At 40.3% G+C, this 26418-nt stretch overlaps 1 protein-coding gene across 3 annotated transcripts in view; it reads left to right on the top strand.

Annotated features, from left to right (window-relative positions):
* USF3 (upstream transcription factor family member 3) overlaps window positions 1-18710 on the top strand; it is a 45216-nt gene extending 26506 nt beyond the window's left edge. For all 3 annotated transcript variants that reach the window (XM_032852237.1, XM_032852235.1, XM_032852236.1), the window contains exons 3-7: window positions 180-244; window positions 1547-1575; window positions 3630-3712; window positions 8737-8833; window positions 11500-18710. In XM_032852237.1, the coding sequence (XP_032708128.1) occupies window positions 198-244; window positions 1547-1575; window positions 3630-3712; window positions 8737-8833; window positions 11500-17954 (6711 nt within the window). In that variant the 5' untranslated portion in view covers window positions 180-197 and the 3' untranslated portion in view covers window positions 17955-18710. The remainder of the gene's footprint in view (window positions 1-179; window positions 245-1546; window positions 1576-3629; window positions 3713-8736; window positions 8834-11499) is intronic.
* The last annotated feature ends 7708 nt before the right edge of the window (window positions 18711-26418 follow it).

Here is a 26418-nt window from a genome sequence, read left to right as displayed (position 1 = left end):
TGGTTTGTCTTTGTCCTGTTTTCTTATACCTTTCTCTATCCACGACAGCTAAGCTAACGCTTTTTTCATGATGTCACTTTTGTTTTTTAGCATTTTGGTATTCAAACCAAATTCCTATTAATCAATTTCTCTGACATACTGACTTTAAACTTTCTGGTGTGTCTTTCTATGCCTTGTAGGTTCCTATCACTGTAATCATGCCAGAAATGACAGAGAATGAGACTCCTACAAAAAAGCAGCACAGGTATGTAGCCCCGGTCCAAAAATAATATATAGTTTGGGCAGATAAAAAGCAGAATTAGTCCCTACTTTGCTAAAAAGGCAGTCCTCAGGGAACTTTCATTTGGGTGCCTGGAAAACCATTACTTTTTTTTTTTTTTTTTAAGATTTCATTTATTTGACAGACAGAGATTACAAGTAGGCAGAGAGAGGGGGAAGCAGCCTCCCCACCGAGCGGAGAGCCCAATGCGGGGCTCGATCCCAGAACCCTGGGATCACGACCCAAGTCGAAGGCAGAGGCCTTAACCCACTGAGCCACCCTGCCATTACTCTTCAGAATATGTGTGGATAAATAAATACAGATGTACCAAAAGGAGTATAGAGTTAAAATTTACCTGTCCTTATTTTATTAACAGTGTAACAAGTAAGAATGATAGTAAGTAAAATTGTATAATACCAAATCTGTGTTAAATGTTTACCTTCTCCTGAAATTTTTACTTGCACACAGTATTATAGTCTTTATAGATCATAAGTTCATTTAGACTGAAGTCAATTTAAATAGACGTTTTGTGACATTACAATTTTCTGACATTATAATTTTCTAACATTACAATATGCACAGCAGTACATTACTTCTGGTTCTTTGTATAAGCCCCTTTCTGAATTTCCAGCATTTGGGGCAGTGTTTCTGCTTAGAATTGCATGCCTGGTGCTTTCATTAATATTAAAATCCCCATTCTCTTTCTTTACCAAATAGCTATTAGGGAATGCTAATGTTTGTACATAAAAGGGAAAATCAGTGGTTTTAGGAAATTAGCTTTTAGGTACACAAATGCAAAACATGGCTCAAATGCCAGTAATCTGTGCCTGGGTGCTGTTGGCTGCCTTTTTCTCCCTGGGATTAGAAGTTTCCTCCTGTTCTTGTATCCCTTACACATTCACAGCACCCCTTGCCAGCCACCAGGGCAAACATCAGAGGTCACCTATTTGGGGTATCTCTTTGAGAGTTGACTAGCTCTTTAATTACATTTTTCAAATAGTTAAGGTTTTTTCAGTGATTGATTTACTTCCCAACCAATGACTTCTGGGTATGGAAGAATAGAGAATTGTAGTTACTTCTAGAAATCGTAGATTCTAAATTTACATTGATTTACCTACAGTTATGTTTTCCATACCATAATATATATTAAGAAAATGTTTCTTTGGATGGTTTCCTGTTGATACAACAAATACAAATTCATAAAATTTATTCTTACAGTTCTCAAAATATAAAGTGTTAAAAATGTTTTCCCATAATTTTCATGTTCCTTTTATCTTTTTGTTTCAGAAAGAAAAACCGGGAGACACACAATGCAGGTAGAAACAACAATTTCAATTATATTTGTTAGCACTTTTTGCATTCAAAATGAAATTATACTGTAGTTGATTGTAAGTTTTTGTGTTATAAGCATAGCATCATTATTCATTATGTTTTAGGAAAATGTTCCTTACTTTTTTTTTTTTTAAAGATTTTATTTATTTCTTTGAGAGAGAAAGCATGAGTGAGGAGGAGGGTCAGAGGGAGAAGCAGACTCCCTTCTGAGCAGGGAGCCCGAAGTGGGGCTCCATCCCAGGACCCCAAGATCATGCTGAAGGCAGATGCTCAACTGATTGAGCCACCCAGGTGCCCCTGTTCCTTACTTTTTTATTCCTTTATTGTTTAATTGACAAAAAGCCCCCAGTCTCACGAAGATGGTTTGCTTATTTTCTGATTCATTGTCTATTTAAATAATTTAAGGATTAATATGTATCCCTGGAACTAGTGATTTAAGTGGTTTCACTCACTGAGGAGGTCCAGCTCTATCTCTGCCAAATGGAATAAAGAGTATGTGTCTTTGCAGAAATTCTAGAGGGGGCTGGTTGCCTACAGGAGTAGGGGAGAGATGAGGAGCAGGCTGTAGACCTTAAAGGTCCTAGAAATGTGAACAGTCTTAATGAAGTTATGGAGTCCTCAATTACAGGGAAATGTAGAAAATACATATTTGATTTTATCTCAAAATATCAAAATTCTAGGCAAAAGCCAGAGAAACATTCATAGAAGCAATTGTATGTACTTTTACAATTTGGTACATTTTATAACACTATTTTTCAGGGGCTACAGTCCAGATCTCAAACAAAATATTTTAGAAGTTAATAACTATTACTCTATAAACGATACTTTCCTTTCCTTAGGGAAAGGACCCTGGGGGAATTTTTGTCTATGGAAAGAGGTGGTGAACACTGGTGGAGTATTGCTGCTCCCCAAAATGGGAATTTCCTGCCTTTGAATTCCCCTTTGTCACTGTGGGTAAAGAGTCTTAATGTTGCTGGGTTTTTTTTTTTTTTTTCTACCTCCACACATTTAAAAATCCACTCTTAGATAAGAACAAATACTACTGTAAGAGAATTCAGAAGTGAGTTATACTTTACTCCTTTGTGTTCTTTGGCCAAATGAACTAAATCTAATCTTTTTTGGCCATAGGAACTAAATATTTTTATTGGAGTCCGCTCACATGGTGTCATAAGTATGTCCTGATAGTAATTTATTTTGAGAGAGTAATTAGATGTCATTGAAAAGATGTCTTTACTGCTAGACTATGAAGCAAAAAGTATGTATTCTACAAAACAAGACCTGCTTATGGTCAGTCCGAAAGATCATCCTCCTGGAAGAACTGGAATTTTACTAGAAAGGAAGGTTTCAGAAACCTGATAGAAAATAGCCAAGACTAATGTTTCTACTTACAGTGTCTTGTTGCAGTTATTTAGATCATCTTGTATCCTCTTGACCCTTCCATATGATCTTTAAAGTTGTAGCATGTAAGCCTGGAATATTTCTCAGTTAATTTGATTGAGATGTTGTCAGTTACTCAATTTCCTAGATGGGAAAAGTCCTGTGTGGCCAAAGTGAGTAGACCAGACTCCGTAGAAATTTTAAGTAATAACTAATAGCTGTTCTATTTGAAAAATGCCTTCTAGTCATCGTAAAAGGTGTTTTAAGATTTGTAATCTAAGTAGGTCTCCTTTGCCCATATGAAAATACAGCTGTTTAGTAACTTAGCTTGTTAGTAGGTTCTTAAATTTCAGTTATCACTAAAATCTCTAGTAATTACTTGAAACATAATTGGCAACTTCTGTTTATAATTTGAATTTAATTATTATAGATCACATTTTTAAAATGTTAATAGAAGTATTACTTATATCAGTTCCTATAATACTAGACTTAAAATATGACATTCTTAGAAATCTAATTGTAGTTATTTGTCTCTAGTAGATACTGTTTGATAACATTTTGTTAGGGATTTCTTTACCTAAAATTTCTTTACCCAGGGAGAATAACAAACTTTGGCATTGGTACCATAAGGTTTGATAAATGGATTTTCCTCCCTGTCTAGTGGAGAGGCATAGAAAGAAGAAAATCAATGCCGGAATAAATAGGATAGGAGAGCTGATCCCGTGTTCCCCTGCCCTGAAACAGGTAAGAAGTCCACTTATATTTTCATTCCTTATTTGTGAAGAGATAATTCTCTAAGTTGTTTCTTTGCTCAGAATGATTATTTTTGTTTCCTGTTGTTTATGGTATATAGTTACTTGCCTCATTGTTTTTCATTTGCTTAATTTTCTATATACCTATCTTTAATTTCCCCATATTTACAGCAGTCTTATAGCAGAGCTTTCTACATGGTCAGATGGACCACATAATTTTTAGGTCTTTAAGATCTTGAATTATTCAGTCCTATGATTACCTTTATTTATGTGCTATTGTATTAACCAGGCATTTCTTTTATTTTCTGTCAATCATATTTTTTTGTCTTAAATTCTTACCTAGAATCTTCCAAAGATCTCTATTTTATTCTCTGTGCCCTATCCACCTCCAATGGTACATAAATCTCAGCTTTTAAACAGGACAGTATTCCTTCATGAATATAGCTTTTTGTTTCCTGTGATAATGAGGATAAAATGTGCTTACTGAAAACAAAACAAAATAAAACAAAATGGAAACAATATGGAAGGCATAAAAATGTTTGAAAAATAAATTGACATGCTACTGCCAAGTTATAACTACTGTTATGACTATTATACTATTATAACTATTATTATTATTTTTTTAAAAGATTTTATTTATTTATTTGACAGAGAGAGATCACAAGTAGACAGAGAGGCAGGCAGAGAGAGAGAGAGAGGGAAGTAGGCTCCCCGCTGAGCAGAGAGCCCGACGCGGGGCTCGATCCCAGGACCCTGAGATCATGACCTGAGCCGAAGGCAGCAGCTTAACCCACTGAGCCACCCAGGCGCCCCTATTATAACTATTATTGTTACACATCTTAGACATGTTGTTACACATTGCTTTATGATTATATATCTGTGTCTATATCTAGACACCAAGTGCTGTTTTATAACCTGCCTTGTCATTTTCACTCACTGGTATATACTAGACTTTTAGTTACAGATACCCTTCCTCATATGATCTCCTTTCTTTTTCATGGTTATGTAGTGTTTCATTATAATGGGATTTCATAATTTGTCTTAGCCTTTTGGTTAATTTTTAATTAAATTAATATATGTGAAAATTAATATATAAACATAACAAATAACACTAAAAACCTTACAACAACAATATGAGCCTCTGGACTTCTTGCTTCCCAAGTCCAGTACAATAACTTAAAGGCATCCATTCGCAACTCTTTCTTCTGAAATAACCTTTATATTTTGAAATAATAAGCTTATATTACTATATCTTAATATTTCTATTTTAGATTTTATCTATTGTCTTCTTATTCTTTTCCTTTGGCTTCACCTTGTCTAATCCTCCCAATATAATTCTACTCAAACTTTTGGTTAAATTGGTATTCAGTTTCTTGTTTTTTAGACTGAAAATATGGTTAATTGTAGGAGGGAATACTATTACTATGTTTTGTCTTATATGTATCTTTTGTGTTTTTTTGGGTCAATAATTGCCTCACTTTTCATTTGCTTACCTGTTTATATGCCAATCTTGATATTTATTTATTTAAATTTTTAAAAATTTATTTTTTATTTTTAAGTGAGCTCTATACCCAATGTGGGGCTTGAACTCACAACCCTGAGATCAAGGGTCCCATGCTGTACTAACTGAGCGTCCTCTCTCTATACTTCTCTTTAATTCTTTCCACACTTTCAACAGTCTCTTTAGGGTTACTGCATAGTCCAAGTGTATCACATAATTTCTGTTTTCTCTTTTTCCTTTGAGACTTTACTTCTGGAACCTTCTGCCATTCCTCAGTCTCAACTGGTCTTTTCCAACTCTTCTATTTTTAAATTTCAGCTCTCATACTTTTAATTTTAATTTAATACTTTCAAGAGTCTTTTTCTTATTCTCTTTGGGTTTTTTTTCGTATTGTATGTTTGGTTCATGAATACAACATTATGTCATCTCTGAGAATGTTATATAGGTTTTTAAAATTTTTTTTCTTGTTTTTGTTTCTTCTAATTTTCTTTTTTTCCCCTTTGTTTTGTTGTTTTGTCTTTCATTTTGGGGACTTTCCTTAAACTTTAGTGATACTTAGCTGTTTTCTCATATTTGAGAATGACGCATTAAAAAGCTGATTGAATAGGCTTGACTTTTGGTGCCCTAACTGTTGAGTGATTACGTGGTAAGCTAGTATTATTGTTTTTGTGGCACTAAAAAAATATCAATATTGGTAGCTTGTTTACTTTTGGGACTAGCTATTAACTTTTATTTTCCAGAGAAGAATCCTTCAGCACCCTGTCTAGGAGTGGGAAGGGTGGGAAGAGGAGTATAAGGCTGGTTGCCATATTCTGGGAACTGGTTGGGGAAAGGGTGCTGGAGAGTCTCATGCTTTAGGAGGCAGAATTTTACTTTACCCTCCTGTCTTCATTGAGTTGCCTCATCTTGTCCACTTCTGTGCCAACCATCTCTGAGGCCAAAATTCTCTAGTTCAGATTTTACAGAACTTGTCTCCTGCATTGGTACAGGAAGGGGAAGTCATCCAGCTGTGGAGGCTGTGTCTTTGGGAGAGAGGGGGTTTTTATTACTGCATAAGAAGAGTCTTTCCACCAGTCTCTTCAGTTTAACCCCATACCTCACCCCACCTTTTGTGGTAGCTGGAGCTTCCTGGTCCGTCCTGTACCTCCCCAGGCTTTCAGAGGGCCTGATCAATTTCCTTGCTTCTCAACACCATCTCCCTTGGCAAGGTCTTACGCTTCACTTTCTTTTCATTCTCTTCTACAGGGTTGTACTTAGTCTTGCATATGTGTGTTTTTTCATTTGTGTGTGTGTGTGTGTGTGTGTGTTTAATGTACTTTGAGTTTCCTTAACATGATAGCAAATTTAAGGGCAGGAACTGTCTTCTGATTGTTTTCCTTTCTCCACATGTCAATGTACAGGAGTTTCTCAGGAAATTTTGGTGTTTACCCAGTAATATCTTATTTTCCTGCTCTTGGTTTTCATTCCTAGAAGTTTCTCTGAAAGGAAACCATAGTCATTCAACTTCCTTGCTGTCCTAGAATGTGCAATGGAAGTCAGTATTTGGCTCCCAGAAGCCAAGTAGATTAAGATTTTCTTCACTGTTGCTACATGTCCTCAGCCCCGTCTGCAGTAGAGAGGCAAGTAGATGGGCATTATCATGTTCTGCCTTTGTCTCAACTCTTGCTTTAAGAAAGGATAATATTTATCTTTTCTCTCTAGAGTAAAATATTTCCTAGATTATATTGGGTCTCTGTTGGGACTCAATCTAAGAAACCCAGAATTGTAACTTTGTGAACCAAAGCCCTGAATCATTGATTCCACCTGAAAAGAGTTATCTGAGAAAGTACTGGGGATATTTAATAATATACATACTGGAATAGAAATTAAACATTCACTGCAACATTTTTAATAGCTGAATAATAAAAAAACAAAATACCTCTTATGCAGATTAAATAGTTGTCAGTAATGGACTCAAAAATAAAATAAATTCAGCCTTTAGAAAGTATAACATAGATATCTAAACTCTACATGGAAATATCTCCAAGATATATTTTTATTTTTCTTTAAAAAATTTTATTTATTTATTTGACAGAGATCACAAGTAGGCAGAGAGGCAGGCAGAGAGAGAGGGGGAAGCAGGCTCCCCACTGAGCAGAGAGCCCGATGCGGGGCTCGATCCCAGGACCCTGGGATCATGACCTGAGCCGAAGGCAGAGGGTTTAACCCACTGAGACACCCAGGTACCCCTCCAAGATATATTTTTAAATAAAAAAGAACAATGTAGCATACTGTTTATCTGTTCTGTGTTGTTGTTTTGTTTTGTTTTGGCTTTTTTTTTGGATAGATAAAAAATCCCTGTATTAGCATAGAATGTTTCTGGAAGGATATGCAAGTAACTTTATGGCAGTTGCCTCTGGAATAAGGTCTAGAGAACTAAAACCAAAAGGAATGTCATTTATTATGTTTTATTTTTAATAATTGTTCATAGAGTAAAGAAGTCTAAAATCTTTACATGGCCTTGAAAGCCCTCTCTGGCCTCTTCCTCCTACCACTCTTCCCCTATATACTTCACTCTAGTTCCTCTCACTTCACCATGATTCCTCCAGTGTGTGAACACAGCCCTGCTTGGGGGCCTTTGTCCTTGTTGATCCTAATACCTGGAGCCTTTTCCTCCAGGTATCCATGGGGCATACTTCCTGGTACTTCCTTCAGGTTTTTGCTTTGTCTAACAAGAGAGGCCTTCTCCAGCCTATCCATGCAAAATAGATTATAGTACAGTATCTTAGTTTGGGCTCTTATAAGAAAAATAACATAGCCTGGGTGGTTTAAACAACAGAAATTTACTTCTCACAGTTCTGGAGGCTGCAAAGTGTAAGCATACATCAGTTCCTGGTGTAAGTTCTTTTCCTGGTGTAAGTTCTTTTCTATGTCCTCGCATGACAAAGAGCGTGATCACCTCTCTCATATCTTTTCTTCTAAGGGCACTGATCTCATTCATGAGGGATCTACCCTCATGACCTAACTACCTCCCAAAGGCCCACCTGCAGATACCATCATATCAGGGATCAGGGGTTCAACATGAGTTACAGGGGGACATAAACATTCAGTCCGTAGGACAGAGTGACCTCTGCCATCTCTGGCCTCCTCTTTACCCTGCTTTATTTTTTCTTCACAGCACTTAGCACTACCTGATTTTATATAAATATATAAATATATATATATATGTGTGTGTGTGTGTGTGTGTGTGTGTGTGTATAAATATATATATAAAACTTGTATATTCCTGCAGGTCAGGAATTTTGTCTGTTTTGTTTATTATATCTCCAGAGCTTAGAACAGAACCTGACACATAGTAGATGTGCAATAAATACTTAGTAAATGAAAAATGAACAGTAGAAGCATTTGAATATGGTGCTTGTTTAATTTTGAAAAGATGCATATCACATATATGTGATAAAACCAAAGCTCTAAGTTTCTTCTGGCAAGTTCTTACTCTTCAGTGAAACTTTTAAATGGTTAATTCTCTTTGGCAGAGCAAGAATATGATCCTGGACCAAGCCTTTAAATATATAACAGAATTGAAAAGGCAAAATGATGAACTCCTGCTTAATGGAGGAAACAATGAACAAGGTAAAGATTTGAAGATTCTTTTTGTTCAGTGTTCAGGTCTTTGTGTCACAGGGCAACTTATAGTGGATACAGGTTTTTTTGACCAGAAACATTGTTAAGATTGTATCTTCAGTGGGTCTGAAAGAATAGTGTTGTAAAATAAATTCATCGTAGTTTACCTACCCACCCGCTCCTTGAACAACTCTAATCTTTCAGGCATACAGAATTTTGATTTTGGACTCTTCTGTGTACTTTGTGTTTGCTTAACTCATGAGACAAATAATGGTGGATCTCTTTTATTCCACTTGGATCTTCCAGCTAGGGGATATAGGGGAGAGTCCTGCTCAGTGTAACTTAAAAATAAAATAAAGATACGCCTGGGCCAAGACTTAGCTGTGAATTAACTCAAAAGGTCAAAACATTCCATTCATAATTGTTTATATTGCATGTAATGTGTGTTTCAGACTGCCTGATCATTTAATGGAATTTGATTTTTATTAGTCATTATTTTTTAGATAATCACATTGTTAAAAAATTTTCAGTTTTTTATAACAGCTGAAAAGAAAAATATCCCAAGCAAGTGTAAAGCTCAGAGCGGTAGGCAGTTTGAATCGTCCTTTATTTATGGCTCTGGCTAGAGCAGAGAAAGAATTTCCTGTGACAGTTCAGTAGGTCACCTTAAAAGGAGAAGAACAAAGGTAGAATTTGCTGAGGTGGGGGCAGCGTTGGGCTGTGTTCATTGTATATCCGGAAGGTCAGACTTTGAATTCTCATTGCTTACTTTAAGTTAGATGTCCACTTACCCTCCCACCCCCCCTACGTCAGCTGTCTTTTACAACTCAGGCCTTGCTTTATGATGCTGGTAGGTAGTTTCATAATACTTACTTGGTAACCGTTCTGAGGCACCCCACAGAAGGGGTGTCAAGGCCAGAATGCTATGTGGACTTTTCTCAGGAGAGCTCCTTTGGTTTCACAGCCTAGAGGCTGAGGCAGTCAAGCTACCTCAGGGAAAAGGGAGCCTGTTCGAAGAATACAAGTTGCCTGGGGCTCAGGAAACACTGAGCAGGTGGGCCCTGGCTTGAGGCAGCTTAAGTCACCAGCCTTTCTTTGGTTCTTTTTGGTGCCTCTGCTCTTTTCTCTTCCCCCAGCAGCTTCCCCATATGCTCACTGCCCACATGACAGGCTGCACCGTGGTCTGAGTGGTGGCCCTGGGAGTCAGGCCCACCTGGGCTGAGTCTCCTCTTCACTGACGCAATCAGTACCTGTGCTTATTACTTCGCCTCTCCCAGTCTCAGTTTCCTTTTCTTAAAATGAAGATAATCCTAGCATGTATGTGGTTGATTTTTAGACAAATTTATGTGATTACCCTGAGTCTGTTTCTCATATCTCAAAATATTGATGACAATAGGTAGTTCCCATCTCATGGTTGTTATGAGGATTAAAAGAGATAATGCAGGTACAGTACTTAGAGTCAAGCTGGCATATAGTAAATGTTACCCATTGCTGTGGTCATTGTTATTATTGTTATTAAATGAGATGATGAATGAAAAGTGCTTATAGTAAGTGTGTAGTAAGTGAGAACAGTCATCATTATTATTGGGTCCATAATAATTGTCCAGTTGTTTCTGATGTTCAGGGCACACTGGCATCTTTCTTCTGTGTCTCTTAGTTTAAAAGTCTGAGAAGAATAATCTGCTAGTCTCAACTCATCCTCATCATAACAGAACTTTTTATTTCAGGCCCCGTCAGAGGGCACTGGCTTTGAAGATTGGCCGCCCTTGGTGGAGGGAGAGTGGCAAGACAGGTGGGATGTGTGGGGTCACAGAGCATAAACAACAGCAGCCAAGGCTGCCCCAGTCATAGGATCTGTGGGGGAAGTTCTTCCCCTTTGGAAAGAGTGGGGTGTGACAGCAGTGTATGTATCTTGGCGCTCCCAAGGAAAATTCAAGTTCCATTATTGATGCTCTCTTCGGTACTCTACTACTTTACTTTCACTCGTTTCACTTGGGCTCTGTTGTTTCCGAATGAAATAGGAGTCTAAAGCCATTTATAAAGGGGACTACACACTACTATCACAAATAATGTTTGCTGTTACAGCCTATCATATTGATACTCAGTGCTATTTTCCTAGCACGTTACCATGATAACAGTATATCTTTCCTCCTTTTGCCTTTGGAGCTGCCCTATTGGGAATTTTTGAATTGGGAATTTTGAGATTTCTACATTGTGAGTAATTTTGGACCTTTGGGTTGTTGACCGTCAACGATACATTTTTTAAAAAGGATAAAATATAGAGGCTTGATATACCACTGTAAAAAGGAGAAAGAATTTGCTTTAGAAGAGAACTGAAGGGGCGCCTGGGTGGCTCAGTGGGTTAAGCCGCTGCCTTCGGCTTGGGTCATGATCCCAGGGTCCTGGGATCGAGTCCCGCGTCGGGTTCTCTGCTCAGCAGGGAGCCTGCTCCCTCCTCTCTCTCCGCCTGCCTCTCTGTCTACTTGTGATCTCTCTGTCAAATAAATAAATAAAATCTTAAAAAAAAAAAAAAAAGAAGAGAACTGAAGATTCTCAGTTGAGCTATTTAGAAAGACTAGAATTAGAACTGAGTAGTTAGCACACAGCTTTTTCTTAAGTTACTGTAAATACTGGCATTAACAGGTAATTGTTTCATTTTATTTTTAATATTGTAGCTGAAGAAATTAAAAAGCTACGTAAACAACTGGAAGAAATTCAAAAAGAAAATGGCCGATATATCGAATTACTGAAAGCAAATGACATATGCCTATATGATGACCCCACAATCCACTGGAAAGGAAATCTTAAAAACTCAAAGGTCTCTGTTGTTATTCCCAGCGATCAGGTTCAAAAAAATATCATTGTTTATTCCAGTGGGAGTCAGCCTGGTGGAAATAGCCAGGGAACAGCTGTTCAGGGGATAACCTTTAATGTTGGTCATAATTTACAAAAGCAGACCGCCAACGTGGCGCCGGTACAGAGGGCTTGCAATCTGGTGACTCCTGTGTCTATTTCTGGAGTTTACCCTCCTGAAAACAAGCCATGGCATCAAACTACAGTTTCTGCATTGGCCAACCAGCCTGTTCCTCTTTGTCTTCCTGCTACCATTTCTGCTCAAAACATTCTCGAGCTTTCCACCTCTGAAAGTGAATCGAGTGTGCTTGGTGCCACCAGCGGCTCACTGATCGCTGTTCCCATTGGGCCTGAAGCCCACCAACATCGTCCCTTGCACACATGTCTGAATGATCAGAATTCTCCTGAAAATAAGAATGGGCAAGAGAGCCCCAAATTAGTGAGGAAAACAGTCCCTTGTGCCACAAGCATCCCCACCGCTTCCTCGGCGACTGCTGCGAAAGTGCACCATGGAAACAAGTCCTGCCTGAGCATACAGGATTTCAGAAATGATTTTCAAACCACCTTCGTCGTTTCAGTTACCACCACAGTCTGCTCCCAGCCCCCCAGGCCTGCAGGTGATTCCTGTCCAGTGAGCATTAGCAAGGGCGCAGACTCTGCAGCTGTTACTGCAGTGGTGGCCCCCTCTGCCCCCGGAGGAGGGAAGACCGCCGCTCCCGTAAGCACTCTCTCTGCAAGCCCTTTGGATAGTAGTTGGACGCTTTCTTGTTCTTTGCCTTCTTCAAGTGTTAGCGCTTCAGATTTAAAAAACATGAATAGCCTTACCCGAATCTCCTCCGCTGGAAACACACAGACAACATGGACAACTCTGCAGCTGGCGGGAAACACTATCCAGCCCTTGAGCCAGACACCGTCTTCTGCTGTGACTCCAGTAGTAAATGAGTCTGGTCCCAGCCCTACCACAGCCAACCACGGGAGACCCGTCGCTACAGGTGTTAACTTGAGTAATTCCTTTCCGGCAGATGGGCAGGCAGTTGAGCAAGTGGTTGTGACCTTGCCTTCTTGCCCGTCTTTACCTATGCAGCCGCTGATTGCCCAACCACAAGTTAAATCTCAGCCTCCAAAAAATATCCTTCCTTTGAATTCAGCAATGCAGGTTATTCAGATGGCTCAGCCCGTTGGGTCGGCTGTTAACACAGCTCCAGGTAATCAAAACGTCATCATTCTCCAGCCCCCCAGCACGACCCCTTGCCCAGCGGTGATGAGAGCAGAGGTTCCCAGCCAAACCGTGGGTCAACAGATAGTGATCATACAGGCAGCTAATCAGAACCCCTTGCCGCTCCTCTCGGCTCCACCTCCTGGTTCTGTTCGACTCCCTGTCAATGGAGCCAGTGCTCTAATAGGGTCTAATAATTCAGTGCAGAATGTTTCAACCCCACAGACATTTGGAGGAAAGCATCTTGTCCATATTTTACCAAGACCTTCATCTTTAGCAACATCTAGTTCAACACAAACTTTTTCTGTTACCATGTCAAACCAACAGCAGCCTCAAACCATTTCTTTAAATGGACAGCTCTTTGCTTTGCAGCCTGTGATGTCCTCATCAGGAACTACAAATCAAACCCCTATGCAAATTATCCAACCCACCACCAGCGAAGATCCAAATACCAACGTTGCCCTGAATACGTTTGGAGCTTTGGCCAGCCTCAATCAAAGCATATCGCAGATGGCTGGGCAAAGCTGTGTACAGCTGTCTATTAGCCAGCCTGCCAATCCTCCGGCTGCTGCAAATAGTCAGACCACCCCAGTTAACTGTGTTTCATTAACAACAACTGTGGCATCTCCTGTGACAACTGATAATTCGGCCACACTACCCAGTGCTTACAGTCTAGTAACTACTCCCTCCGTGAACGCCGTAGCTTGTTTACCTAATGTGAAGTCGAAAAGGTTGAATAAGAAGCCAGGTGCCAAGAAACACTTAGCAGCTAACAAGTCGGCGTGCCCCCTGAATCTAGTCAGAGACGTGGGCAAGTTTGACTGCGCCAGCGCTGACGCCACAGCGGAACCGTCATGTAATAATGACGGACTGCTGGAAAGCCTCCCTGTTGGGTTACCATCTGTCGCTGGGTCCCAGGCAAACAGTGTAAGTGTTTCTAGTGCACATTCTGTGGACGTTCTGAATTCCGAGTCAGTGATATCTGAATCTCTACCCAAATCTAAGTCAGCAGAAGAGACTAGCTCGCCCTCCCAAGAATCTGTACCGAGTGAACATTTTGTCATGGCCCCAGCAAAATCCAAAGATTCTGCCCCCATTTTGCAATGCGAGACCCCTCAGGATAAGCCAGCAACTAGTTTGGCGTTGTCAGATGCTGCCAAATCCTGCACTTCAGCTAATGTGTTGATTCCATCTCCGAATGATCCCCACGTTTTGGTTTCTCAGGTTTCTGGTCTGTCATCTACCGCCAGCACTGCCGGTACGGACTGTGTTTCCGAGGTAGAGGTCATTGAGGAACCTTGCGGGGTAGAGCAAGATTCACCTGGTACATTGCAAGCGACGGGTCTCTTAAAGGGGCCGGGTTTGACTGCACTGCTTTCTGGTCTCGAGAAAGAGAAGGACCCTCAGAAACTCTCTCTTTCAGTCCAGGTGGACCATCCTGACTTTTCTTCAGAAAACTCTAAATTGGTTGATGCAGGTGTCGATTTACATCCCAAACAAGAGCTCTTACTGATGAGCAGTGACAATAGAGACCCGGGGCCGCCTCACTCGTGCGTCCCTGATCCGGAGGTCATCAGTGGCTCCTTGCTGGTCAGCAGACAGGCGGACTCTCCCATGTCAACCAGCTCTGGCAGCAGCCGTAGTTTCTCAGTGGCGTCCATGCTTCCTGAAACGACTAGAGAGGATGTCAGCAGCAGTACAATGACCAACACGTGTGACAGCTGTACCTTTGTAGAGCAGACTGACATCGTCGCTCTTGCGGCAAGAGCTATTTTTGACCAGGACAGCCTTGAGAAGGGAAGAGCTGGCAGCCAGGCTGACATGAGGGACGTCACTTCGAAGCCTGCAGAAGCATCGCCTCTAGAGGGGGACCAGCCTTTCAAAACACAGGTATCTAAAGAGGGTGGCACAGGACAGGCAGAAGCAACACCAAATGAATTTACTTCTCAGGATTCGATTGAAGCCACAGTGGATCGGCCCCTTGGGAAACCAAGTTGTTCTGTGGGAATGAAAACATCCAGTGCCTCTTTACAGGTTTCAGCCTCTCAGTCACCAAGCATCACCAGTTTGAGCGTGAATAATCTTATCCACCAGAGCAGCATCAGCCATCCTCTGGTCAGCTGTGCTGGTTTGCCCCAAACTTCAGAGCAAACAACTGTTCCTGCAACGGTTAATCTGACGGTGGCATCTAGCTCCTACACCGCTCAGCCTCCCGGACCAGCTCTGATGACTGAATATACCCAGGAACAGCTCAGCACCATAACTGGCACCGTAGCAAATCCACAGATCCAAGATCCCCTCTTAAAGCCAAGCCAGGAAAGCCGCAAAGACTCTGCTAAGCGTGCTGTCCAAGATGACCTTGTATTATCTTCGGCTAAACGTCAGAAGCATTGCCAGCCAGCCCCGCTGAGGCTTGAGGCAATGTCCCTGATGAGCCGAACTCCAGACAGCATTTCTGATCAGGCTCAGATGATGGTCAGTCAGCTCCCTCCCAACTCTGCGAACTCTGTGGTGCCCATCAGCAACCCAGCACATGGGGACGGCCTCACCCGACTGTTCCCACCTAGTAACAATTTTGTGGCCCCCGCATTGAGACAAACGGAAGTGCAGTGCAGCTCTCAGAATTCGGTCGCTGAGCAGCAGCAGACCCAGGCCAGTCAACATCTCCAGGCCCTGCAGCAGCATGTTCCGGCCCAGGGGGTGTCCCACCTGCACAGTAACCACCTCTACCTAAAGCAGCAGCAGCAGCAGCAGCAGCAGCAAGCAGTGCGAGAGAGGCATCACCTGTATCAGCTGCAGCATCACATACCTCACGCAGAGAGCTCTGTCCACTCTCAGCCCCATAACGTCCACCAACAGAGGACTCTACAACAGGAAGTTCAGATGCAGAAAAAGCGGAATCTTGTTCAGGGCACTCAGGCCTCTCAGCTTGCCTTGCAACCAAAGCACCCTGGAACTGATCAGCCCCGGCCCAAGAGCGGTCAGCCACACCCCCACCATCAGCAGATGCAGCAGCAGATGCAGCAGCACTTCGGAAGTTCACAGCCAGAGAAGAGCTGTGAAAACCCTTCGGCCAGCCGGAACCACCATAACCATCCCCAGAACCATCTCAGTCAAGATCTTCTGCACCAGCAGCCGGATGTTGGGAGCAGGCAGCAAGGTTCAGGGGTTTCTTCGGAACACGTATCTGGGCATAACCCAATGCAGAGGCTTCTGACATCAAGAGGCATGGAGCAGCAAATGGTGTCCCAGCCAAGTATTGTGACGAGACCTTCAGACATGACTTGTGCTCCACACAGGCCAGAGAGAAATAGGGTTTCAAGTTATTCTGCTGAGGCACTCATTGGAAAGACGTCTTCCAATTCCGAGCAGAGAATGGGCATATCAATTCAGGGTTCCAGAGTTTCAGATCAGCTTGAAATGAGAAGCTATCTCGATGTTCCCAGGAATAAGAGCTTGGCCCTTCACAATATGCAGGGTCGCGTGGACCATCCCATTGCCCCGGAGATCCGCCTTTCTGACTGTCAGACGTTTAAACCAAGTGGAGCCAGTCAACAGCCCCCGAGTAATTTTGAAGTTCAGTCCTCAAGAAATAATGAAATAGGTAACCCTGTATCATCCCTGAGGACTATGCAGTCCCAGGCTTTTCGAATCAGTCAAAACCCTGGTCCACCACCAATCGACCGCCAAAAGAGATTACCTTATCCACCGGTTCAGAGTATCCCAGCAGGAAATGCCATCCCACCAAGGGACAGTGAAAACACATGCCACCAGAGTTTCATGCAGAGCTTACTTGCCCCTCACCTTGGTGATCAGGTCCTTGGAACGCAGAGACCACTCTCAGAACATCAGAGGAACACACAGTGTGGTCCATCCTCTGCCATTGAATATAACTGTCCCCCAGCTCATGAAAGTGTACATATTAGAAGAGAGAGCGAGAGTCAGAACAGGGAAAGCTGTGACATGTCCCTAGGTGCAATTAACACCAGGAACAGCACCTTGAATATTCCTTTCTCCAGTTCTTCTTCTTCAGGAGATATTCAAGGTCGAAACACAAGTCCCAATGTTTCTGTGCAGAAGTCCAATCCCATGAGGATAACTGACAGTCATGGGACCAAGGGCCACATGAACCCTCCAGTCACAACCAACATGCATGGGGTTGCAAGGCCAGCTCTGCCCCATCCGTCTGTGTCTCACGGAAATGCTGAGCAAGGGCCTCCTGTACGTCCAACTAACTCTTCAGTTCCCCAGCGATCAAGGCATCCCTTGCAAGACAGCAGTGGTTCCAAAATCCGTCAGCCTGAAAGGAATCGTTCTGGAAACCAAAGACACAGTAATGTCTTTGATCCGAGTCTTCCCCATCTTCCTCTGTCTACTAGTGGCAGTATGATTCTTGGACGCCAGCAGCCCACTACAGAGAAGAGAGGAAGTATTGTTCGTTTCATGCCTGATAGCCCACAAATACCTAACGATAATTCGGCACCTGACCAGCATACACTATCACAAAATTTCGGTTTTCCTTTTATTCCCGAGGGTGGCATGAATCCACCAATAAATGCTAATACTTCTTTCATTCCACAGGTAACTCAGCCTAGTGCCACTCGAACGCCAGCTCTCATCCCTGTAGACCCCCAGAATACTCTACCCTCCTTCTATCCCCCGTACTCTCCTGCTCATCCTACACTGTCCAATGATATTTCCATCCCATATTTTTCCAATCAGATGTTCTCAAATCCCAGCACTGAGAAAGTCAACAGTGGAAGCCTAAATAACCGATTTGGATCAATTCTGTCTCCTCCCAGGCCTGTTGGTTTTGGTCAACCAAGTTTTCCTCTGCTCCCTGATATGCCGCCAATGCACATGACCAACTCTCACTTGTCCAACTTTAACATGACATCTTTGTTTCCAGAAATAGCTACAGCTCTTCCGGATGGCTCGGCAATGTCACCTTTGCTTACCATAGCAAACTCCTCTGCCTCCGACTCTTCCAAGCAGTCCTCAAACAGACCTGCCCACAACATAAGCCATATTTTAGGTCATGACTGCAGTTCAGCTGTCTGAATATTGATAGACTAAATGCCATGTATCGGCTGAGACTACAGATGTGTTTGTGTGCGTGTGCGCACATAATGCACATGGAGAGGGAGATCGTGTGTGTGTGTCTATCTGTGTTTGTATGATCAATTTCTAGTTACCTTCTGAATGTAGGGAAGTCATGTCAGAAATGATGCGAATCATGGGTTGTCAAAAACAAATTATCTTTTCATTTTTAACTGCACGGTGTGCTTTTTAAATTTTCTGAACGGAGTTAGATTTTCAAGTTTGATTTGGAATCTTATATTCCCTAAATGCTAATCAGCTGGAAGTTGGAGGAGATCCTTTTGGCATGTGCTGAGTAGTAGGAAAGAACCCAGATTTTAAACTTGATCGTTGATCATTTGTAAAACAGGTACTTGAGATAGTTGAATTGCTCTCCAAAAATCCAGACACTTCGATGCAATGTAATGGCACATCACCAAATGCTTGGCCGATATCCGCATCTAGAACAGTTTCTTACCCATGGAAGGTGTTGAATTAATATGGAATGAATGTCCATGGTTAAAGTCAAGCAGTTAGCAGGTAAATGAGTTGTTTAATTAGCCTTTACTCCCAAGGTCTGATTTAGGTAGAGACTTCCTTCTTAATTATAACAATTCATCAGTTATCTGAATTTAATGTCTTTTCTTCACTTTAGAGAGCCATTTTATCTTTTAATGTGCCAAGATCCTAGAACACAAAGGTCTTCCTTACTTAGCCTTAAAAATAGCAATCTAAAAAGCAAAGTACATAGACATTCTCCATTTGCGCTTGCATTTTGCATCAGGTCATAAGGGTAAAGCAGTTGTATTGTGGAGTTTCGCTTGTGTTCAGTTAAAGATTGTTGTTTCATCAGTTAAATTTTGTTTCAGTATTCTCTCTTCATTCTGTTCATTTGATCCTGAAATAATTTCTTTTATATTTGTTTAATCATTAGGGACTGCTCAGTAAATAGTGTTTGGAATCTACACGATTATTTGAGCCTTACTTTTTAAATATTTCTGAGCAGAGTCTTAAGCTCTGTCAGTATTTTCACTTACTGATATTTATATTTAAAATATGGCATTGTATGTTACATTATTACCCTTCATAGTAGACTTATAATGAGAAGATGAATTTGTTCATTATTTTTCCTGATGGCAGATGTGAAATGGTGCTTCAGAAAATTGTCTTTGTATATGTCCAGGTGTGTGTATGTATGTGCATGTGTGCGTGTGTGTGTGTGTGCACAGACGTAGATTTTAAAGTATAAGCTGGTCCTTCAAAAATTGTCCTGCCATCTGGAAATGGAAATTGTGACCTGAGACTCGCTGAAGTATTGGAAAATTTGATGTCAGGGTTTTTAAAAGCCCCTTAGAAGTTAATTTTGTACACACATGTGCACACACACACACACACACACACACACTAATATATTGAATTTAGAAAACTTAAAGCCTATGAAAACAACCATATATACTCATATTCTCAAACCTATTTGTTGTTGTTGTTGTCTGCCAAATAGGGGATGGAGTGGGAAAGAGACGTGTAAATGGTTCCGTCTGCTCTGTTAATAAAGGCAACCCAAGGACCAGCATTTTATTTTATTTTTTTCCTCCTTAAAAATGCCTCCTCAGGCTGGGTCAGAGCAGTTAACTCTGGCGAATACCTCTAGTGAAGACTCAGTAAAAGGGTCATGTGTGCCTCTTGAACTATTATTTACCAAACCTTCCTCTCTCTTCCTGCTGCCCACTGAAGCAGCCTCCTGGGGGCAAAAAAAAAAAAAAGAAAAAGAAAAAAGAAAAAAAGTTGTAAACAAGAAAAGCTGTATTTTTACCTTCAAAATGGTCATGGTGAAGAATAGGAGTTACTTAAATAAGACAACAGATAAACACAGTAGTTAGAACTTGTAATTGGGGAAAAAAGTGAGATTCGTGGCTTGTTTTTAAACTAATTACCTTAACTGAGTTTTAAGTTATGACATTTGGGTTTTTCTCTGTACTTGAAAGGTCCAACCTGCTAATTTCAAGAAGGATAGTGTTCACTATGTTGGGCTCTTCTCCCTCCCTCCCTCCCTCCCTCTCCCTGTCACTCTCTGCCTTTCACATACACGTACAAGTGCACACACGCACAGTGTGGCAGTTGTTGAGTTCTGAAGAACTGGGCACTGTTCGATATAATTAGAACAACGGTAACAGGCTAAGGAGAAGATCAATTTGAACTTCGCAGTAGAAAGGCCTGAAAGGCTGGTACTGTCAGCTGTTCCTCTGTTGGATTGATTTTCTTTTTCCGCTCAGCCCAGTTCAGAGATAGCATTTCCGTTTTTTCGAGCTTTCATTCCAAGCACATAATACTTTGATCCCAAATCAGCCTCTACCCTTCAGGAAAGCTTATTTGACCATCTGAAGAAAGATGTGACCATCGGCAAATGGTTTGGCTTCTGCTTACGTGTAGCTCTAGTTATCTTACAGATGTGCATGTGTATGTAAGAGATCGTCGTATATGCGGACTCAATTCTGAAAGTGTTCAGAGCATAGTAATCTTATTTGATTGAAAAGCATGAGTGTATGAGATTTACCAGCTGTACATTAAGTATTTGGTAATCAGAGCTACATGATTTTGGGGAGGAAATTCATTATTTAATATCTAGTGGTCTCTGGATATAATTTTTGGCAAAAGCGTAACAAGAAACAGTCAATTTTGGTTATAGTAAATTTATCGTTATTTATGGCTTGGCTTGCTAATATAGAACTGGGTCTATAGAATGTAAAAACAATTTCCATAAATTTTTGATTTCTTAAATACACAAACATATACAAATGTATGAATCAAAGTGAGAATCATTAATTAAATTATTCCTATCTCTTTTAGTGTTGTTGATCACAGAATCAATTAGAGAAAGTGATTTCTCTAAAAAGATTTAACACGGTAGCTTCTAATGAGGTGAAAAATTTCAGATTTCTCATGTATAAATTTCTGATGTGTCAATCATGGATAAAAGAAATCAAGTTTGATGTCTTTTTTTTTTTTTTTGGTACATACTGGTTGTTTGGGCGATATTTTATACCATTTAAGAAAGTTTATTTTTGTTTATATTGGAAGACCTTTTGGAGGGACCAGGGATGGTACCTTTTTTCTAAGTAAGGAGTGATATTCCACAGTGATCATGCTTTTTAAAATTTAACATAATAGAACTGTGGAAGGAGAAGAATGAGGAGGGAATATTCTTTTGCAGCAATTTCCAGTTACATATCAGGGTGAACTGAAATAAAGATCAATTTTTAAAAATCAGCCTTTTTTGGGGTTTGTTTTCCTAATCAGCCTTCTTAAAATATAAAATTATTTAAATGCTTTAGAGAAAATTTTTTTGCCTTGCTCTTGCCTTCTAACATTATCCATGTCATGGAAAGGCTAAAATTTATATTCCAAAAAAAAAAAAAATATGCAAACACATTTTAATGGGAATGAAGTTTTAAAAATTTGAGAAAAAGTAAAGACTTACTAACCAGCATCTTCTCGGCTTTACCCTTCCTCTGATCTGTAGGTACCTACACTCCTTTTTTCTTCCATCTGCTCCATGTCAGACAGATGGCAGGGAGCCTGTTTATTTCCTTAGGATGATTACTCCTCTGCCTTTAAAGGTTTATTGGGCCCATCCATCTCTTGGATCATTGTTTGATATAATGAGTCGTGCTCCTATATCTGATTCCCAATTCCTGGCTTCGGGAACCACTGTATCTCCTGTTCTATCAAGAGGTAACAAGAATTTCTTGAAACAAAATTAGAATTAATTTAAAATTTTGAATATACCATAGAGTTCTGTTCCTTGTTTTGATGAATTTCCTTTCTTCCCATGGAGGAGTTTCAGAAAGCGCGAAGGTGGTACTAAGATCAGATAGCTTTGGGTTGATATTTTTAGGAATCTGGAAGTCATAGTACTGTTATCTGTATAAATTCTCCCTGTGTCCGGAGATAATTGCTTATGGTTGTATACATCCAGAGGGCAATAGTAATAGCCAAATAAACTAGTATGAAGTTAATCTGTGAGTGATGATTTTATGATACCTATATGCAAATTAAAGGCCAGAAATTCATTTCTTCTTGAAGTACATTTTGGGCTAAATGCTCCCAACAGAAAAGGGTCCCTTTTTTTGGGGGGGGGGACTTAACTGTATTCTCTCTGCATTCTACCCTTCCTCCCTTCCTATGTGAGCCAGACAGTGTTTTTACCAGAGTCTGTGGGGGAACACCGAGTTTAGATGGAGGCAGTCCAGCATGAGGACCTTCTTGGACACGGAACTTCTAGTTCTGCCCACATGCCTCTATCCTGGTACTGCACTTTACTTGAAACTGTGCCTCTGGTCCGAAGACCAGCCATTGGAACATACTACTCACCCACTCCTCTGTTATATAGCAAAGGACCAGCCAGAATGGTATGTGCTGTGTAATCAAACACCTAAAAGACAAGAACAGCTGTTTCTCACTGTTGCCTTATCATCCTCTGAGCCATCTTTGATGCCGATCTTGTAAAAAAATGTACTGCTTAGAAGCAAAACTCCTTTTAAAGTCTGAGCTTGTAGGTGGTGGTCTTTCAACACCGTTATTTCCATACTGGCACAAACCCTGTCAACTGTATGGCTCAGGTGTAGGCATGCTTTCAGATGCTTCATAAACACGAGCCAACTTGGGTTGAGAGTATTGGATAAAATACTCAAATTGGTGTTGTTTTGGATGGTAGTCTGCATGATCTGTCACCGGAGATCTCATGAGACATAGAATCTCTGTCTTGTAATTTAACACTTTTAAAAGTGATGATCATAAGTTGTGGGGTTTTTGCTTTTTTTTTTTTTTTTTTTTTTTGGCTCAGTTGTGTGTACAGCTCTACACCATACTCTGTTACAGAAACTTAAGAGTTTCCTCCATCTCACTTCTTCCTCACTTCTCTGGATCTCTTTATCCCCATCCCTTAGGTCTTAAAACCATTCTCATTTGTGGGGTCATCGAGGCACTGGACTTGACTATATTGGTAACCTTTAAGGGAGTTGAACTGTTGATCTTCCAGGAAGAAAGGGACCAGACAGTGTTGCTTAAAATGCTGCAGTTGTGTACTGTGAAGAAAAGATTCACTTCCATGTTCAGCAGGCCATATACACACACCCACACACACATACATACACACACACACACGTGCACACATATTTTGGTAAAATAGGTGGAAAAATCTGAGAACATAATTACCTTCACAAATTATTTAAAGATACACTGGGTGAGAGGCTTACTGTAGGGCAGTCACCAGAAAAAAAAACCTAACTGTAGTTTTTCAATAGTGTAATATTTGTATCTATTCCCATGCCAGCAATGTCTGCTGTGTACTGTGTCCTATTACTGTAAATCACCTGGTTTATAATTCTAATGGGAACTAATTTGTTTTGTAATGGAATCCAGAGCAGATATGTATAATATGATCAGGATTGTCCTACAGTTGTAAATAAGAATAGGTCCTGTTTATTTTGACATCTTTTTACAAATGCATTGTATTAGGGTGTGAATATTCTGAACCATGCTCTTGTTTAAAGTTTTGAAATTTTTATTGGTAAATGTAACATTTTAATGGTTGTAATAATTATTTGTATAGATATGAATATAGTATTTTATTTAAGAAAATAAACTTTGCATTTTTGCATTGTGAATTCTGTCTTTTCTGACCATTGCATGTGCTGCCTCCAACCTGGTATTAAAATGACTTGTCTGGCATACCAAAGTTTTCTACTCAAATAATCTTCCAATTTTGCTGAAATGTCTGAAAATGATACCATGACACATTTCCCATGGGAACCGTGTTCCTGATCAAAGAGTCAACCTCAAATAAATTATAATTATGATGAGCACCATACTGTTAGGGCAAACTATACACGTCTGTACCTACTGTTAAAAGTAAAACTGGACTTTAAGATCTGGAAGAGTACTGACAGATGATGAAGCTAAGCTCCTTCTCGTGTATTTATAGTGGAGGAAACTGAGGCACAGAACTTTGGAACAAAAAATGGGTCTTTCATTACAGCTATCCACATCAGCTTGGTTACATGTTTTTTTGAAGATTTTATTTATTTGAGAGAGAGAGAGCTCATGGGAGCTGGAGGAGGAAGAGAGGTGGAGAAGGAGCAGGAGCAGGAGAGGGACAAGCAGACCTGCACCAAGTGCAGAGCTCAGCAGAGAGCTCGATCTCATGACCCCGAAATCATGACCCTGAGATCGGGACCTGAGCCAAAATCGAGTTGGAAGCTTAATCAACTGAGCGACCCAGGTGCCCCCAACTTGGTTACATTTTACAAGCCTGAAGTTTGAAGGGAAAAACTAGTTGCAGGGAAGTTTGAACAGCATAAAGTGACATAAGATTAAATGCCTATAAATCAAACAATTTATTGCTCAGGGATGCTTACAGATATGTTAAAAATCATAAATTAAGGAAATGATAAACCCAAAGTTCGGGATAATGGGTGCTTCTTAGGAAAGGAGGGAGGGGGATTGTATCAAGTAGGGGTACTTCAAGCACTGGTATGTTCCATTGAACTGAATAGTAGATACTCAGGTGTTTATCTCACACATGAAGTTTTGGTTTTACGAATGAATAAACTATACTCTAATATTAAAATGGGTAAAATGAGGAGGTTAGAGATCATTTATTCCCATATCTCAATCAAGCTGTTCTTCTAAAGGTCTTTCCACAAAAATAAATATCTTTCCACAAAGATAACTCAAAAGCTCAAGTGATTTTAGTGAAAATTTCTTCTAAATGTTAAAGGAAGAAATAACACTGATCTACCCAAACTCATGAAATAGAGTTAGAGGGATCACTTACAAACTTGTTTTAGGAAGTTAACACAACCTTGATACCAAACCTGTCACAACATTAGGGTAAAAGAAAAGTATAGGTCAGTATTCTTATGAACATAGATGTGAAAATTCTAAAGAAGATGTCAGCAAATTGCATCTAGTGATACAAGGAAAGAATTATGAATTATGACCTAACACGGTTCATTTCAGGAATGTAGGGTTAATGTTTTAAAATCAATTTATGCACTCATTGTCTCCGAATAAAGGAGAAAAAAACATGTACACTCAAAATAAAATTGATAAAATTGAGCATCCATTCATGGTAAAAACGCTAAACAAAATAGGAAGAGAAGGGAACATTCTAAGTGACGAATTGTTTCTACAACCCAAACAAAACACCAAACACAGAACTACAGCTTATATTATACTTAGTGACTTCCCCCTGAAGTTAGGAACAAGACAAAGATGATCATTATTTACCAATATAGTCAACATTTTTTTGATGTTGCTGACCAGTGTGTTACCAAAGAATAAAGCTACTGACCCAAAACTATACAACATTGCTGGCAGAATAAAGGATACAAATATCAAATCAGTTTGTTGTACAACTGAAACTCATGTAATAGGTCAATTATATCTCAATAAAAAAGATCGAAAACTCACTATAAAGCTCCAACACTTAAAACAGTATGATATTGGCACAAGGAAAAAATAGTAGACCAATGGGAAGGAACAGAAATCTCAGAGATAAATTACATGTTATAGTCACTTGACTGATGACAAAGGTGCCAGTTGGATTTCAGTGAGTAAAAGGTGTTATTTTCAGTAAATAGGGCTGTAGCAATTGGATATCAGTATGGAGGGGGAAAAAATCCTGGGCATCTCTATTTCACACTATATACAAAAATTGATTCAAGTTGGGTCACAGACCTAAATGTAAAAGGTAGAACACTACAACTTCTGGGGTAGTGGTTCTTAAAACGTAGGCCCAGGACCCTGGGGCTCTCTGAGCTTAGGGAATCTGTGAGGTCAATGTTATTGTTTTTAAAGATTTTCTTTTCTTCTTTTTTTGTTTTAAGTTTCCATCTATTTGACAGAGAGAGAGAGAGACGGCAAGAGAGGGAACAGAAGTAGGGGAGTGGGAGAGGTAGAAGCAGGCTTCCTGCTGAGCAGGGAGCCCAACTCAGGGCTCCATCCCAGGACCCTGGGATCATGACCTGCACTGAAGGCGGACGCTTAATGACTGAGCCACCCAGGCGCCCCTCATAGTCATTTTTATGATAGTGCTAAGGTGTGACATGCCATAACTGCATTGGTATTCGCGCTGATGTTGCAAAAGTGATGGTGTGTGAAACTGTTGGGGCTTTAGCACAAATCAAGGCAGTGGCACCACTACTGTGCTAATAGTCATTGTGTTCTTTAAAAAAATTTCTTTTTATTTGAGTATAGTTGACACATGATGTTACATTAGTTTCAGGGTACAACATAATGATTCAACTTCTTATATTATGCTATACTGGCTACAAGTGTAGCTACCATCTGTCACCATACAATGTTATTACAATACCACTGACTATATTCCCTGTATTTTCCCTTTTGTCTTCACGGTTTATTCATTCCATAACTGGAAGCCTGT

This window comes from Lontra canadensis, unplaced genomic scaffold, assembly GCF_010015895.1.
Source record: "Lontra canadensis isolate GAN:19392208 unplaced genomic scaffold, GSC_riverotter_1.0 scaffold6, whole genome shotgun sequence".
NCBI classification, from domain to species: domain Eukaryota; kingdom Metazoa; phylum Chordata; class Mammalia; order Carnivora; family Mustelidae; genus Lontra; species Lontra canadensis.
The sequence above is the reverse complement of the archived record's forward strand: the minus strand, read 5'-3'. Positions and strand labels throughout refer to the sequence as shown.